The following is an 18242-nucleotide window of genomic DNA, read 5'->3' on the forward strand; positions in this document are numbered from 1 at the left end:
TGAGTGATTCCAGTTGCTTTTCTATTCCCTGGACACTTATTTCGATGTCAGCAATTTTTTCGTTTGTGCGAGGATTTAGAGAAGGAACTGCAGTGCGGTCTTCCTCTGTGAAACAGCTTTGGAAAAAGGTGTTTAGTATTTCAGCTTTACGCGTGTCATCTTCTGTTTCAATGCCATCATCATCCCGGAGTGTCAGGATATGCTGTTTCGAGCCACTTACTGATTTAACGTAAGACCAGAACGTCCTAGGATTTTCTATCAAGTCGGTACATAGAATTTTACTTTCGAATTCACTGAACGTATCACGCATAGCCCTCCTTACGCTAACTTTGACATCGTTTATCTTCTGTTTGTGTATTGTCAGTGTCGGAACAGTAATTTTCGTTTTGATCTGTTAGGTAGTCTGAAATCTGCCTTCTATTACTTTTGCTAAACACATAAACCTTCCTCCCTTTTCTTATATTCCTATTAACTTCCATATTCAGGGATTCTGCAACGGCCTTGTGATCACTGATTCCCTGTTGTGCACTTACAGAATCGAAAAGTTCGGGTCTGTTTGTTATCAGTAGGTCCAAGATGTTATCTCCACGAGTCGGTTCTCTGTTTAATTGTTCGAGGTAATTTTCGGACAGTGCACTCAGTATAATGTCACTCGATGCTCTGTCCCTACCACCAATCCTAAGCATCTGAGTGTCCCAGTTTATATCTGGTAAATTGAAATCTCCACCTAAGACTATAACATGCTGAGAAAAAATGTGGAATGTATTCCAAATTTTCTCTCAGTTGTTCTGCCACTAATGCTGCTGAGTCGGGAGGTCGGTAAAAGCAGCCAATTATTAACCTATCTCGGTTGAGTGTAACCTCTGCCCATAATAATTCACTGGAACTATCCACTTCTACTTCACTACAGGATACACTACTGCTAACAGCGACAAACACGTCACCACCGGTTGCATGCAATCTATCCTTTCTAAACGCCGTCTGTGCCTTTGTAAAAATTTCGGCAGAATTTATCTCTGGCGTCAGCCAGCTTTCCATACCTATAACGATTTCAGCTTCGGTGCTTTCTATCAGCGCTTGAAGTTCCGGTACTTTACCAATGCAGCTTCGACAATTTACAATTAAACAATACAGATTGCTGCTTGGTCCTCGCATGTCCTGACTTTGCCCCGCACCCTTTGAGGCTGTTGCCCTTTCTGTACTTGCCCGAGGCCATCTAACCTAAAAAACCGCCCAGTCCACGCCACACAACCCCTGCTACCCGTGTAGCCGCTTGCTGCGAGTATTGGACTCCTGACATATCCAGCGGAACCCGAAACCCCACCACCCTATGGCACAAGTCGAGGAATCTGCAGCCCACAAGGTCGTAGAACCGTCCCAGCCTCTGATTCAGACCCTCCACTCGGCTCTGTACCAAAGGTCTGCAGTCAGTCCTGTCGACGATGCTGCAGATGGTGAGCTCTGCTTTCATCCCGCTAGCGAGACTGGCAGTCTTCACCAAATCAGATAGCCGCCGGAAGCCAGAGAGGATCTCCTCCGATCCATAGCGACACACATCATTGGTGCCGACATGAGCTACCACCTGCAGACGGGTGCACCCTGTACCCTTCATGGCATCTGGAAGGACCCTTTCCACATCTGGAATGACTGCCCCCGGTATGCACACGGAGCGCACATTGGTTTTCTTCCCCTCTTATGCTGCCATATCCTTAAGGGGCCCCATTACGCGCCTGATGTTGGAGCTACCAGTAAGCCCACCCTCTGCGACCGCTCGGATCTTGCATACTGAGGGGCAACCTCTGGTACAAGACAAGCAGCCATGTTCGGCCGAAGATCAGTATCAACCTGAGACAGATCCTGAAACCGATTCGTCAGACAAACTGGAGAGGCCTTCCGTTCAGCCCCCGGAATGTCTTTCGCTCCCTGCCACACCTTGAGACGACCCCACTCTACCACAGGTGAGGGACCAGCCTCAATGTGGGCCCAGAGACCGCAGCCATAGAGGCTTTGCACCATCAGATTTCCTTGACAAAGAAATTTGATCAAATATTCATCTTATTTCTTTGACAAATAACCATGACGTGCCGCAAAAATACGTTCATGTAGAAAGGCTGATGCGTAGTAACAGAAGAACCACGTGATATCAACTGAGAAATGGTTATCTGTAATGGTGTTAGTTTCATAGTTCCCAGTCACTAAAAGAAGCAGTAATTTTTCCGACACGAATATGAAACGTAATTAACCTAACAGTCTTCCTGCAGTTAAGGTTAAAATATAATAATAAAATCTGAGTGCAGTGTAACGCATACAGTTCACAGTAGTCATGGCGGCAATTGTATCATCGAAAATCCAGTAACGTGAGAAATGAATAGTGATCTGTCGTGTTTAAGAGCAAAAGAAACTGATTATGAGTACATCCTCGTGCTTTCCAAGTGTTTTCTGTGCTTTATAGCGATTAGAGTTCGAATTTCTTCACGGGTTTCAGACTCATTGTAATACTTTCAAAACTAGGCACAATTTTACGTTCCTTGGACTTTTCCGCCTTGCCTTGCTTATATGCCTTGTGAGTACTATCAGGTTTCTCTTTCCCTGCTGTAACGTTTAGTGCTCTAGCATGTACACGTGTGACGGGTTCTTCTTTGTGTGCAATCTTAACCCACAGCTGGCACATGTTCCATTACATTTAGAACAAAACTCAGTTCCTATTCAGTTTCAGCTACCTGCCACTGTCGAATCGTTAATGGATCGTATCGTGCTAATTTTTTTGTCCTTGACGAACTACAGTACACTTCAGTTCCCTTTCCAGCGAACAAATAAACATCAGTGGTGACTATGAACTTCCCTTACTTCTTTCCTGGTTTTCCCATCTTTTACAAGTCTATCAGTGCAGCCTATTCTAATTCTCTTTGAAGAAAGAAAGTGTAATTTCCTCTCCCTGCCTGAAAAAAGGAAAAACATTTTATTTCATCCTGGATTATAAAACCTATTTCCATATTTGTATTGCCACAATAAGCTCCGAAATAAGACTTCCTTTGCATTTTGAATGTGCTTTCCGCTATAGATGCAGGCGCGCGTGTACGATGGTTTCTTGCGGTGTATTTACTTTACACACATCTGCCGCTTGCGGTAAACAGAAGATAAAATTTGATCAGATCAAAAGCTAGGCGTTATATTTGATCAAATAAATTTGACGAAAGGCAACATTTGACAAAAGTTTATATTTGACAAAGCAACTTTGTCAGAAAAAAATTTGATAGTGTAATACCTTCCAAATCATGCGTGGGGAATAGCTTCTCATTCGGTGCTGTTGCATTGTACAGTACTGCTTTGAGAGACCGGCTGACTTGTGCTAGTTGCAGCGCCCCCAATAAAATATAAACTTCGGAAAATAAAATGCTGTCCAAAACGAGAGAGAACCTCACAACCCCCAGATCACTTCGTAAAATTTCACAAGACTACTCCAATTCTTCAACCTTATCAACAGGAATGCCGTGTACTTCTCTTTCCAAATGACTCCAGACAGAAAAATCTGCAGAACTGAGAACAGATGTTTTTTTTAAATTTGTTTTTTATTGTGTGTGGCACCCAAACTGTCCATTCAGTGAAGAAACGTTGCTGATGTGGTTACTCATGAACAGCATGCGAGTTTGCGTCATATTTGAGAGCAGTTAGAAGGGGACGTAACTGCAAACTTAACATTTTACATTTATATTAACTAGGACAATGTTTCGTACGGAAATCGGTAGCGGTTCGCAACCACATATCCGCAATTGTCTCACAAATGCATCGTTTGCAGACCATGATCAGTAGAAATTTTTTAATGCCATTATCATATATTTCCACCCGTGTCAATTTCACTTTATTGGGATCCGAGAAATTTTATCCGCCATTTGGTTTGAATTGTGCGCTCACCAGCAGCTTGAATTGCCACACCAACAGCAGAAGCCACCGTGCAAGTATTGGAGCTAGGAAAGCACGGAAAAGCAGCCAAGACTTTATACTCCCCGATCTAGTGATAGTGTGCGCAAAATTTTGCTTTCTGCAGATTTCTTTTATTAGGCTACTGCAACTGAAAAAAATGCTGTCTTTTTCATCTGTTGATCAGCTACACCCGCGTGCGCTGTTGTTTGCAGGAGCTTTTACTATCACCTGTGTGTTTGGCATGTTTGGCACGGATCACACTGCCCATTGCTCGCTTGCAACACGGCACGATTCTTCGAATGATTGTACACTCTGTCACTTGAGTTATTAATACTCGATCTGGTTCCTTGCGTTATCGCGACGGATTCAGTCTCCCCCTCCTCCATCTTCTCACGAGATAGCCAGTTGGTCAAGACTTGCATAGCATTAGTCAGTTTCTTTTACACTGTCGAAGATAATCGATAGCAAGAACTATTTTGCATCCTAGGAGACACAGGTCATGAAAAAAGTCTAACGTCTAAAGTCGTGGATCCACGGGTGTCATCCACGTTAATGAATAAGACGCTAGGAATAATAATTATAATTACCCAAAACTGGTTGAAAATTCATTTTCCGCTTCTACGTAAGTTCAGTACGGTGTTCAATGAATACGGGACGTGCATTGCGTAAAGTTTTCTTGTACTTAATTAATATTCTAAATTTTACCACACTTTTCTACTCTAGCGACGGCTGTTCCATACACATTTAATGCCGATTAAAGAGTAGCGACTAGGTCTAAGGATAAAATAAATGAACAGTCCCCTTGTAAACCTTCACAGGACGCTATATAATTGTGGTAAATCGTCTAAAATAGAGAATTTTGCGGCAGCACGATGTTCCATTTTCCCTGTTTTATCAAAACACACAACACGATGACCATAAAATCGCCATCTTCGTGCCAAACCGAGAAGCCTTCTCTGTGGACCTGTACTCGGTTGAACAGTTCGTAGTCATTCTGGATGCGGAAGAAGAAAAAAACAGTACTAAAGCTGAAATAAGCAATGACCTAACCACATGCGTTGCAGAGGCTGTATATCCACCATATCTGTGAATCATAGTGCCGTTTCAAACTTGATTATCACAGAGCCTTGCAAAACCTTATTCCTCGTTATTGCAATTTTTTGTTCTTCATTCCGAAGAATTGTTTGATGCAGCTATCCACGCTAGTGTGTTCTGCACGACCGTCTCCATCTGTACATAACAATCACCTACAACCATTTGAACTTGCATGATGATTGGAGTTTGTTTTCCTCTACAATTTTTAACCCCAGCACTTCCCTTCTGTATCAAATTAACAATTCCTTGATGCCTTGGGTTATGACCTATCGACTGATCGCTTCTGTTTGTCAGATTGCGCCGTAATTTTTTTTAACCCAGTCCAGTTCATACCTCCTCATTAGTTCTTCGATCTTAGCATTCTTCTGTAACACCACATTTCAAAAGCCTCTGTTCTCTTCTTGCCTGAAGTCTCTGTCCACGTTTAAATTCTGTACAGTATCTTCAGAAAAATCGTAAGAATAACATTGTCTATATTTCATGCAAATGAATTTTTTGAAATTGTCGGTTTGCATGTCCTCTATACTTCGACCAGTATCAGTTCTTGTACTGCCAAAATAGCAAAACTCAGCTACGCCTTTTACTGGCTAATTTCCTAATGTAATACTATCAACATAGCCTGATTTAATTCGACTACATTCCATTATCCTTATTTTACTCACGTTGATGATCGGCCGTTTAACTTATTTTTAAGAAGCTTCTCATTCCGTGCAACTGCTCTTTCAAGTTTTGTACGTTTTTATATCTTCTCCCTGACCTTCAAATCCTTTCTCAAACTTCTCCTTGGTTTCTTCCACAGCTTGCTCAATCTGCATATTAAGTAACGTCGGAGGGGGGGGGGGGGGGGGTGTTCCATGTTCGAGTCTTACAACTGCACTTCTGTAGAAGTTGTGGATTACCTTTCGCTCGTTGTGTTTTATCACGGCTATCTTCATAATTTCAGTCAACATTGTCAAAAGCTTTCTCTAAATCCAAGAATGCTGTAATGATAGGTGTCTTCTTTAACTTATCTTCTAATATAACTCGTCACTCCTGCCTCGCGTGTTAACGTTAACATTTCTCAGACACGCAAACTGATAATCCTGGAGGTCGCCCTCATACGATACGTAAATATAAATAAACGATATCATTCTGCAGAATTCCGTATTTTATCATGAGTCGGACACATGCCGAGGGCAATGGACCATTTTGACCGGTAATGAGTGCGTTGGCTTTTTAATGTTGACGATGTCAGGCGTATTATGTTGCAGTGTGTGACGTAGGAAGTCTTAGTTGTTTGATTGTTTCAATTTCCACCACTTTTTCTGACTTACCATCTAACCGGTGCTTTGCCGCTGGCAGTTAGTAATTGTGGCGCAAATTCCAGTATATCATTCGCACTAAGTCGCTCTGCCCTTTTTGTAGTTCCTCTGTGCGCTCTCTTTGCAACAGGACGTAGTCTGTTGTTCCATCGGCTTCCTTCCAAAGTCTGTACTTCTAGATTTCTAATGGTTCAGTATACCGGTGTTTACGGGACACTTGTGATGGCATATTCTTGTGCCACAAGAATCTGTGGTGGTAAGTTCTTGTGGCACCAGACTGCTGAGGTCTAACTTTAACCAGCTTACGCAATGGGCAACACACATCCATGCCCGAGGAAGGAATCGAACCTCCGACGGGGGAAGCTGCGCGAACTGTGGCAAGGTTCCCTAGACCGCTTAGCACAAGAATCTTCTTGTTTCGTAGATACTTTCGTTAGGCACAGGCAGATCCTTTCCGTGTCTTCTTTGTCCTCGATCCTCCCAAAATATTGTTCTTGCACTAATTTACTGCACCAGCAGTCTTTCCGAATTTCCGTAGCTGTTTTCCGGTGAACCCTCTTTTGTTGCACTTAGAGCAGCGTCCGGGTGCCCACACAACAGAGCAGTCTCAATCTTTTATTTTAGTGACTGCATAACTTGCAAACGTCCTCTGCCACTTGATTTACTAGGCAATGCAGCCTGTTCAAATCGCTGCGGGGGTGTTACGCATGATGCATGTTTTCCTATCCAAGTTTTAAGCTGTGCTTGTATCCAATTCGCAATGGGAGTTCTGCACGTAATCATTAATATGACTCTTGATGTTATTGTCGTCATTCCGTTTACTTTTCAAAATTTTCATGGTCTTCTGGCCGTTTTCTTTGCTGATCATAGCTTTCGCGTGCCGATGCTTGTTGTCCAGTTGCCTAGAGGACAGGCATTTAGGCGTGATAAATGGGTGGTGTTATTAATAATTAGCGCCCGCTGCTTCGCTCGCGTAGTGTGTGTGGCCTGCACAGATTATTTTTTGTTTTGTTTTTTCTTTAATCGAGTTCTTATATCATCCACAAATTTTCTTATGTCGTCCAAAAATTGCAACACCTTCTAAGCTTTCCACGCTAAATTAGGCCATAGAAGAATAGTCTCCTCCGAAAGTAATTACAAACTGAAAAGCGGTTATGGTTGCTGGAGTCCAAGGTTATCGTTACATTACACGAATATTTGTTCCGTAGATCATCATTACGACATTTCGTAATTATATGGAACGTGTCGGTTTAACGTAAGGTTTTATTTTTTGTGTTGTTATTACTACTTCATATCTAAAAATTTATCTATTGAGTAAAAGGAATTATATTAAGAAATTCTTTTAATCTGTTTTTGTATGTTGGTTGGCCATCTGTCACGCTTTTAGTGCTATTTGGCAAATTACCAAAGGTTTTTGGGGCAGCATTATTCACCCCTTTCCGTGCCAAAGTCAGATTTAACGCAGAATAGTGAAGGTCATCCTTTCTTCTCGTGTTGTAGCTAGGCACTTCGTTATTATTTTTGTATTAACATTTTATTCGTGAATATCTATATTGCTAAGGTACTGTGAATATCCCTAGTTCCGTAAATAAATGTCTGCAAGGTGGTTGTGGGTTGGCTTCAGGCATTATTCTGATTGTACGATTTTGTGCAGTGAATATACTTCTTTCCTTACTGATGAATTACCCCAAAATATGATGCCATACGAAAGCAACGAATGAAAATAGGCAGACTAGGCTAATTTAATGATATAATTACCACCAAAATTTGCAGTGACCCTAATGCCATAAGTAGCTGAACCTAACCGTTTCAGCAGATCATTGTGTTTCTTCCAATTGAGTTTCTCATTAATGCCAATGCACACCCCCAGAAATTTTGAATATTCTGCCTTAGCAACAGACTTCTGTTCAAAGTCTATATTTATCAGTGGTGTTACGCCATTTACTGTATAGAATAGTATATAATGTGTTTTCTCAAAATACAGTGAGTCTATTTGCAGAGAACTAATTAATAATGTTCTGAAAGAAATTATTTACAATTTCCTCAGCTGATTCTCGTTTGTTGTGTGTGATTACTATACTTACATCATCAGCAAAAAGAAGTAACTTCGCTTCTACAGTAATACAGAGTGGGAAGTCATTAATATTTATTAAGTACAGTAAGGCACCCAAGACTGAACCCTGTAGGGCACCATTCTTGGTACTTCCCCAGTAACAGGACTCTGCCTTTATTTGCAGACTCTTTTAATATACGAGGTATTTTGTAAAAAAATTTCATCCCCTATTTCACCATCTTGGTGTTGAATTTCAAAATGCAGTGAAACACGTATTTTTTAATTTTCCAACCGCAAAGCCAAATTCAAATGTTCATAGATTTAGCTTTACAGATGCCTTCACAATGAAATATTTTCTTGAAACATTTCATCCCATATTTCACCGCCTTAGTGGCCTACTTTCTAAAAACAATAAGACTCGTATTTTTTATTTGCAACCAAAAGTTAATACTAGTTTTCATACATGCAGGTTTAAAAAATCTTTCACTCGCAGTTTGAGCCCATAGGAGCTAAATTTCCGAAAATGCTGGGATAAGTATTTCTTTATTCCTAACCGAGAAGCCAAATACAAATTTTCGTAGGTGTAGCTTCAAAACTACCTTAGGAGTGACATATTTGCAAAAAAACCTTGATCCCTCTTTCAACCCCTTTTGCGCTTGATCGCATTGTGTAAATCTCAACAATATTTCCTCTAAGCAACTGTGCGATATCTTCAGGTGGTTGTTTGTGCTGATTTCTTGCAAGAAGAAACTGTCAATGCCCATCAGTCAGTCAGCACCCGAAAATGTATAGTAGGAGCCTAGAAGTAGTATTGTGAGGTTTACACATGATCCAATGACCAACAAGAGAAACATATGTTCAGAACTTGAAGTATATCGAAGACGACACTGAATGAACATTTGTTGTACGTCTTTTAATAGACTCCCCTGTAGATTAAAAATCTTCTGTCTGGTCATGAAGTGCCAGAAGTGGGTTGAAAGTGAGCTATTACGAGAATCTGTATTTCAAGGCAGTATATAGCAACTGACTGCTGTTCCTACGTAATTCGTCCACAATTTAAATCCACGTTATTTCTTTGTCATTTCCTCCCTTCTCCTAAAAATAAGACTTTAAGTGCATTGCCGAGAATGTCATTTGCACCGTAATGAAGTTCTGACAGGTCGTGTACACCGTTTGTTGCAGACGCTGATAAACATGGCGTACTGCGTGCTGATCCTAGTGGGCAAGGTGATCCAAAGGCTGGTGTTCGGCGAACTCCGCGTCTCCGAGCAGCAGCACATCAAGGACAAGTTTTGGAATTTCGTCTTCTACAAGTTCATATTCGTCTTCGGCGTCATCAACGTGCAGTATATGGATGAAGTGGTGCTCTGGTGCGCCTGGTTTTCCGTCCTCGGTTTCCTGCACTTGCTCGCGCAGCTTTGCAAGGACCGCTTCGAATACGTAAGTACCACTTAGATTATCTACCATGTAGCGTATATTAACTGCTCAGCTGTCTTCTGCATGTCACATCGATGCTCACAAAAATGTTTTTGTATGCCCATCTGATTCAAGGTTTGAGGGACTTAGACCGTTCATTTACGTAATAAAATGGAACACTTGCAGGTGTCCTTTTGATGTTATTTCTTATATAGCTGCCAGTTTAGGTGCTTTATACGCAAATTACGGCTTGAAGATGGCGTATCGAATCACCGAAACTGGTAATAGATATGTGCCTGAACAACGTACTGTTGGAAAGACCAGACCCTGGAGTTTACATGGTTCCCAATAGGTAGCAGCAGTGTGCGCCCACTTCACTTCTGGGAAAAATGATGTTGGAACAACATAAAGCGTTTTGTGTTCTACGTTTCGCGCAGTGCGGTTCAGTAATAACTGGTCAGCGTGACTTAAGTCCTAGGTATGCTGTGGATCCTCCTAGAGCACAGAGCAATACAGTATGGTATGAACAATTCCGAGAAACAGGTTGTTGAGTAAAGGCAAATCGCCGGGCCGTTCCCGTGTGTCTGATACATACGCCGAACGCATCCGCCATAGTTTTACACTGAGTACGCAGAAATCAGTTCGCCGTGCAGCTCGACAGCTCCACAAGCCATCGATGGCCGCCTGGCGTGCGTCGACGTTTACACGGCAAACCATACAAACCATACAAAATTCAGCTACTGCAAGCTCTTTCGTGAAGGTGACAAACAGCGTGTAGTGGTCCGTAATTTCATTCTTGCCAAGATGGAGGATTAGAGTTTTCTTCCACGCTTAGTGTTTAGTGACGAGGCAACATTCCATTTAAATGGAAAGGTGAATCGTCATAATGTGAGAATATGGTATATGGAACAACCACCTGTAGTTATACAACATGGGAGGGACTCTCCAAAATTTGATATGTTTTGCGCAGTTTCACGGCAAAAGGTGTATGGTCCATTTTTCTTTACCGGGAACACTCACATGAAGCACATATCTCAATATGCTTGAGAACTTTCTGTTACCACAGTTGGAGGCTGATTCGAGCGACTTCATATACCAACAGGATGCCACACTGGCATCTGGAAGTGCGGGAATTTTTTAATCAAAGGATTATTGAATGATGGATCGGTCGCACTGGACCAAATGATTCAGCCTTACATTACTGGCCTCAGAGGTCACCGGACATGACTATACGTGATTATTTCTTGTGGGGGTTTATAAAAGACGCTGTTTATGTGCCTCAGTTAGCAACAACAATGAATAAACTGAGACATCGCATAAACAGCAGCTGTGGAAGCTGTAACTCAAGGCATACTCGCTGCAGTGTGGGAACAATTTGAATACCGTATTGACATAGGCAGTGTATCTCAAGTGGGAGAGGTGGAGGGGGGGGGGGCATATTGAACACCTGTCGACAGGTCTGAAAGAGAACTTTGAGTTTCCCGTTCATAAAGAAAAAAGAAACAAAATCCATTGTACATGTTAATTAGTTTCAGAAATACAGACTGACCTAATCGGATGATTCTTCCTGATACACCCTGTATAATAAATGAGATTGAAAGGCGGCTCTAGGTGTGCGTGGTAAGTAACGACGTTTCTCGCTTTCCCCCAAGACCTTTGAAACCCTTAGACGGAGAGACTGCAAGCAAGAAATAATTTATTCAGAAAGTAACTTGCGGTAAAAGACACCATCCGCAAAAGCTTCTGCACTTGCGTGAAATTTTTGCCCTTTGGTAAACTTGCCGTACAAAATTTTCTTAAAAGATCACACTGTTCGCATTCGAACGCCGTGGTTGGTGAAGAATTGGTGCCAGGTGGTCTTGAGTTCCCACTGCTGACAGCATTCCCGCCAGTGAAACGGTGTACAAAGTATGTGAGAAAAGTAATGAGGCTGATTTTTTTTTTTATCTGACAAAGTTTTCATTTTTTCATCAAACAACAACAACAACAACAACAATACTGTCTCTGTCAAAGTACTTTTATTCGGCAGCTATATACTGCCAGAGTCGTTCCCAATCTTGGTAGCAGTGCTGAAGTGCTTAAACTGATATGACCCTTCACATGTCGATCACATTTCTTTGTATGTTCTCTACAGTCGCAAAATGACGTCATTTTAAACATTTTTCGACTTGGGGGAAAAAGAAAAGTGAAAGGGACTTAGATAGGGTGAATTCTGGGTAAATGTACTAACAGGAATGACGCACGACGTGGGGCGCTGTCATGTTAGAGCATCCACTAGTCTGTAATGTCCGGTTTCCTTGATTCATTCTTTTTTCCTGAGCCATCCACGGGCATCTGTGTAAAACACTTGGTTGACGGTTTGTCCTGGACGAACAAATTAGTTATGCGCGCCACACCTACTGTCAAAAAGCAAATCTGCATTGTTTTGATCTTTGATCTGCGCATTCGAGTATTTTTTCGGTCGAGGAGATGTCCGTGTGCCACTCCTCACTTTGCCACTTTCTCAGGATCATTCACAAAAGTCTAGGAACCAGAGTGAACCATTCGTGATCATTGGCAATCCTCTCAAGACGATCAACGCACACGTTTCTTCGACTGTCCTGCTCGGTTGTGAAGTTTTTCGGCACCATTTTGTGACAAACCTTCGACATGTGCAAAACTTCGCTCAGAACATGATGTTTGATGAAAGTAACAGTGTAACAGGTCGCCTGCCATCCTTACAGTTAAATGTCGGTCTGATCTCTCACCATCGCAGGCGCTTCTGTCTGTGATGCAGCGTCAAGGGTAACCGCAGCCATGGTCTCGGAGCTGATAGTCTATGCTGCTGCAAACATCGTCGAACTGTTCGTGCAGATGATGGTTATTTTGCAAACGTCCCCATCTGTTGGCTTAGGGATCGAGACGTGGCTGCACGATACGTTACAGCCATGCGGATAAGATGCCTGTCATCTCGACTGCTAGTGATAAGAGGCCGTTGGCATCCAGCACGGCGTTCCGTATTACCCTCCTGAACCCACCGATTCCATATTCTGCTAACAGTCATTAGATCTCGACCAACGCGAGCAGCAATGTCGCGATACGATAACCCGCAATCGCGATAGGCTACAATTCGACCTTTATCAAAGTCTGAAACGTGATGGTACGCATTTCTCCTCCTTATACGAGGCACCACAACAACATTTCATCAGGCAACGCCGGTCAACTGTTGCTTGTGTATGAGAAATCGGTTGGAAACTTTTCTCATGTCTGCACGTTGTAGGTGTCGCCACTGGTGCCAACCTTGTGTGAATGCTCTGAAAAGCTGATTATTTGCATATCACAGCATCTTCTTCCTGTTAAATTTCGCATCTGTAGTACGTCATCTTCGAGGTGTAGCAATTTTAATGGCCAATAGTGTATTTTGAAAACATTGTTTTTCCCGTGTGCGATTTCTGGGGTATCTTTGATAACACGTTCTTGCTAGTTTTCTGTGATTCAGTATAATTATTACTAATTTCACAACTAACAACAAATCTTCACATTCTGTCTCTGATGCCGATACTGGGTTTAACAGAAAGCTACTGACAGCGGCAATTAAGCTATCTTAAGTAACAGTGCTGTTATCAGTGCAGTCAAAAAGTCATCTCGATCTCTCGTTTTGACTTTATCTGGTGAGAGATATGCATCTGAAGAAGCAGTACAAGAAATTCAGTATAAATCTCTCTTGTAAGTGGTCTACCGCAACGATGGTATCCGGCAGTAATACCGAAAGTGGACAAGATAAAGTTCCGTCATTTTGAGCAGTATAGCTCGCCTTGGTAACAGCCACAACCTGTTAGCCTGACCTTTAACTGTCGGATGATCGCAGTAGGTGCGAAGTTCATTTCAAAGATTGTTATCTTGATTAATTAACTGATGAAGCTGAAGTAATCTTGAGTAATTACTTGGAAACAGTTTGCGAAAGAAGGTTGGTCGTTGCCTCGAGTAAGAGTTTCCAGCTTACAGCTCTGTCGGCTTTGCGGAACATTTTAGCAAAACTGTGGCTTATGCCTCTAACCAAAAACGTAGTACTGCAATAAATGCTAGAATATTCTTGTTTTCTTACAGAATACTTTTGTCATTTGAGAAGGTCTCCTACATCCACCGCGAGCTTAATTGCTAATAGCTGATACAACAAAATGCAATGCAAACAACAGTTTACAGCTTTTTTTTCTGGAAAAACGGGCCACGCCTGCATTGTTTTTATTTATTTGATCATTACTAGTTTCAAGGCAGAAGCCTATCAAGCACTGTTGCTCGTTAAAGACAGGCAAGCTATCGTCTCAATTAAGTGGTGCACACGAGAGTCATATTACATCCGACATTTCTCTCCTCACTGGCCAGCGGCCAGACAAAGACTGAGAAGATTATAAAGTTCACGCTGGGTGTAGGGGACCTTCCTAAATGACAATAAAATATTACAAAACAGGAATAAAAATAAAATTTTCTTTGTTAGAAGCAATATTGTGAACATTTCTGCAGGAGCTTCATGTTAAAGTTGGATTTCCCAGTAGATGGGTCTGTAAATCTTGGCGATCTTGTCAGTTTTAGCGGATCTTGAAATGGAGTAGTTCTTTATTTCATGGAAAGACGCTACAGCTGCCTTACAGGTACGTAGAGTAAATTTCCCCTGTAGCATTGAAGAACAACGTGCAAATATTTATGTAGATCATATCAGTAAGCTTTTCTTCAATTAGTATTATGAGTCCACTTAGCACTTCGTATCTGAATTCGCTGTAGTGCTAACACACTCGGTGGAATATAAAGTCCCACTGGCATGTCAGCACGTAGTGGTTCTTCTGGAAAACCTGGAATTCTCAGGGAATTAAATTTTACCGGGAATCAGGGAATATGAGGAATTTCATAAAATCTCGGGGAATATTTTTTTACCTAGAATTGAAATTTGATTTCATTGGTTTATATTAATCAGAAAATTTAAAATACTTAATGTTTTAAATAAATTTATCGGAAATAAGTGGTTATTGCGAGATGCTCCTCCTCACCACTCAACGTTAATTTATCAGGGGCTTCCTGTGTCGCCATCGTGATCCCCAAACCGGGAATTCTCAGGGGTTTTTTTCCCATCCAAGTTCGTGTAGTCACCCCGGGAAGAAAGAATGGGGAGTTGTGTAATTGCTCATTTTGCAGACCAGTAAAGGAGGGAAATTCATGGTCACAATCCGGCCACCTGTCTGCCCTCACGCTACTAATGCCGCCCCCCCCCCCCCCCTCCCCCAGTTACACCAGCTATGAGGCGGGCACGAGATACACACAACTGTGATGACGAATTTTTGATACTATAATCGTGTATTAAGTTTTTTTTACTTGGGATATTAATAATGGTGTCTATTAAACAAGATGAGTAAGTAAAATACTATGTTTAAGATATAGAACCTTTTTTATTGTTTGAAATAATGAAGTACCCATATTGTTTCAGAAGAAGTAAAAGTTTCAGAAGTTTCGAAGTTTTTAATACAAGATTCGAACAAATTTGCAGTTTCTTTGATGAATTAACATAATGATATTATCTTCTAATTACAAAACAGAAAAAGAAAATAGTCTTATGAGATCAATTAGCTCCGAACCAAATCAGCACATTTTCTGCACATAAAAATCGCGTGCTGCATACGTATTGGCTTCTCACACTCCGAACAACAATGGTTGGATTTCCTGTTTGTGTGTGTGTGTGTGTGTGTGTGTGTGTGTGTGTGTGTGTGTGTACAGTCACACGACACATATCTGCCAGTCATTTTTTTATTTTTTAAGTGGATGAGGTTTCTCCTAGTTCATCAGCAATTTTCTTTCGAATTTCCCGTGGAAGACTTACATTTTCTTGTGTAATGCGAAGACTGTCATGTATCAGATTCAAACCTAAATTACAAATCAAATCTTGACGCTTCATGCGTATTTTGTCACCTTTATTATTTTCTCTGCAGTCTGTGATGGCATTAATGGCAGCCATATTGAGTATACCATAAAAAAATTGTCGCAGGCCAACGTTTGCTGTTGCGGGCATCATAAGTGGCACTCAGTTCATCTGCAACATCGACACTGGCTTTAGTTGCATTGTAATAAGCAATCATTTCCAGTTTTCTTTTATCACCTGTTGATTGAGCTACGTTTTTATCATGGTGTTAAGTTGACATAACCGGCACAACTTTATTTTTGTAGGTACGTAGGACACCAATGTAACGTCATCTGGAACCCAAATCGAGAACTATATACTGCTGTTCCTTTTTTGAAAATATCAGGTACACTTGTCTTGTTTTTACGGGCTGCTCCGACAGAATGTTCTGTCAAGAGGTGGATCGTAAGAGGGTAACTAGTAAACCAATTATCGAATGTCAGATTCCTATTTGTTTTTGTTATTGGCTCAACTAAACGGTTTACAGTATTACATGCTTTATTACCAAGCTGGTAAGGTCCTGTTGGTTGTTTTCCCGAATATACTTGCAGTTTGAGGATGTAGAATGCCTTCGCATCTACAAGAGCATATATTTTTATACTATATACGGCTGGTTTGTTTGGCATGTATACGCGGGAAGGACACCTCCCTTGGAAAGATAACAGCATCTCATCAATAGTAGGGCTTAGGGCGGCATTTAGTGTTGTTGAATGTTTTCAACAAAATTATCAAAAATATCTCTTATAGGAGCCAGATTTTCAGTCGGTTTCCTTTTGTCCCCGGTGTTCTTATCATCAAATCCCAAGCAATTTTGGAGAACGTAAAACCTCTGCAGTGACATTGTAGTCTGTAATATTGCAACTCCAATGCCATCTGTCCGCCACAAAGCGTTCAAGTTTTGTCTATTTAGCGGTTTAGGCCCGCTATATACAGAAATCCCATAAATGCCTTCAAATCCTCCGAAGTTGCATTGTTTATGTGGTACTGCTCTTTTTTTCTGCATATTATTCCATGATAGTCCTTATTTGATTATTTGTATGTGTAAATATAGTATTCAACATACTGTTTGTTATAAAAAGACTCCAACATTCAGTCTCTGTTTTGGCGTGTTTTGCAGCATCTTCTACGCTTGGAGAATTGGTGATAATAATGTCTGAACGAAAACGAACACTTTGCCTAGCACAATCTTTCATCCATTCTGTACCACCTTTGGACGCATAAAAAAAAAAAAAAAAAACACGTACCTCAGGTGACTTGACTAGAAGCCGCTAAAGCAAATTTTAGCACTGCACAATCCTACAAAATACCCTCTTGATCCAAATCGCTTTCTTCACTTCTTTGAGAAACTTTTATCAGTCTCTTCGCTGCCGGTCGGTGTGGCCGACCGGTACTGGAACCGCGCGACCGCTACGGTCGCAGGTTCGAATCCTGCCTCGGGCATGGGTGGTTAGGTTTAAGTAGTTCTAAATTCTAGGGAACTGGTGACCTCAGATGTTAAGTCCCATAGTGCTCAGAGCCATTTTTTTCTTCTTCGCTCTCGAAGTCGCAGGAACTAGCATTTGAACTGTTTCTAAAACTACTTCTAGTAGTTCTTGTAGCCGATGTTCATTTTCTTCATAAGACATCTTGAGAAACATAAAATCTAAAAATAAATCAAAGAATGTTATAAATAACTACATATATCTCATAAATTTGCTGACAGCTCATAAATGGAACACCGACTACGAGGTCGGGTGTGACGTACTCTAGCCACCTTTGCAGTCGTGTATTTCCCTCTGACGCTGGTGCAACAATAAACTCAACACTGCATCTTGCCCCCCCCCCCCCTCCCCCTCGCCCTTACCTCCAGCTACTGTGACAGCAATATTTGTGTGGCAACAATGACATTCAATAATCAGGGCTTCAACACCTCGGGTATGACATACCCGACCTCACTCATGTCGGACTAAATGTACTACTGCACATAAATGTGGTACACGAATTTAATATTAATTCTTAACCACATCATTTAACAATAACGTTAAAACACAGTTTTTAATAATCAGCGATTTTTCCATCCCCTGCAATGCGAAACTGTTAGTAGTACGTCATTTTTGTAGGAAATTAAATTTAGTGTAGTTTTGTACTGGGAAACGTTTTCGCAAGAGGCCGCGGTTTTTGAGACTTCAAAGAAAAAACCTAAAAAAAAAGTGACCTATAAACAACGCACCGCTCCACGCTCACACACCACCGTACAAAAATTTGCGACTGCAACAATTTTCCGCCCCAATTTTGTCTTCATTGTCTAGACTAAAAGAAAAACAAAGGTCTGCATAAGACTGATGCGGCATATTCTTTGAAGCAGCCGTCACTGGGGCTCATGTGTGCGATGGTTGTTGCAGAGGTTCTTAATCTTCGACAGTTATCATTCAGTGGCACACAGGTACCGAAGGATGTCTTCGTCCATAAGCTGCCCCTCTACTACTTGTCATTGATCCACACTTTCTTGTCTGAAGTTTGTAAGTTTTCGTAGGAAACAGAACTGGAATTCCAA

At 41.4% G+C, this 18242-nt stretch overlaps 1 protein-coding gene across 2 annotated transcripts in view; it reads left to right on the plus strand.

Moving 5' to 3' along the window:
- LOC126272564 (E3 ubiquitin-protein ligase AMFR-like) overlaps window positions 1-18242 on the plus strand; it is a 310352-nt gene that overhangs the window by 231190 nt on the left and 60920 nt on the right. For both annotated transcript variants that reach the window (XM_049975486.1, XM_049975485.1), the window contains exon 2: window positions 9553-9810. In XM_049975486.1, coding sequence (XP_049831443.1) covers window positions 9553-9810 — 258 coding nt within the window. The remainder of the gene's footprint in view (window positions 1-9552; window positions 9811-18242) is intronic.

Source organism: Schistocerca gregaria, chromosome 5 (genome assembly GCF_023897955.1).
Source record: "Schistocerca gregaria isolate iqSchGreg1 chromosome 5, iqSchGreg1.2, whole genome shotgun sequence".
In the NCBI taxonomy this organism is placed as follows: domain Eukaryota; kingdom Metazoa; phylum Arthropoda; class Insecta; order Orthoptera; family Acrididae; genus Schistocerca; species Schistocerca gregaria.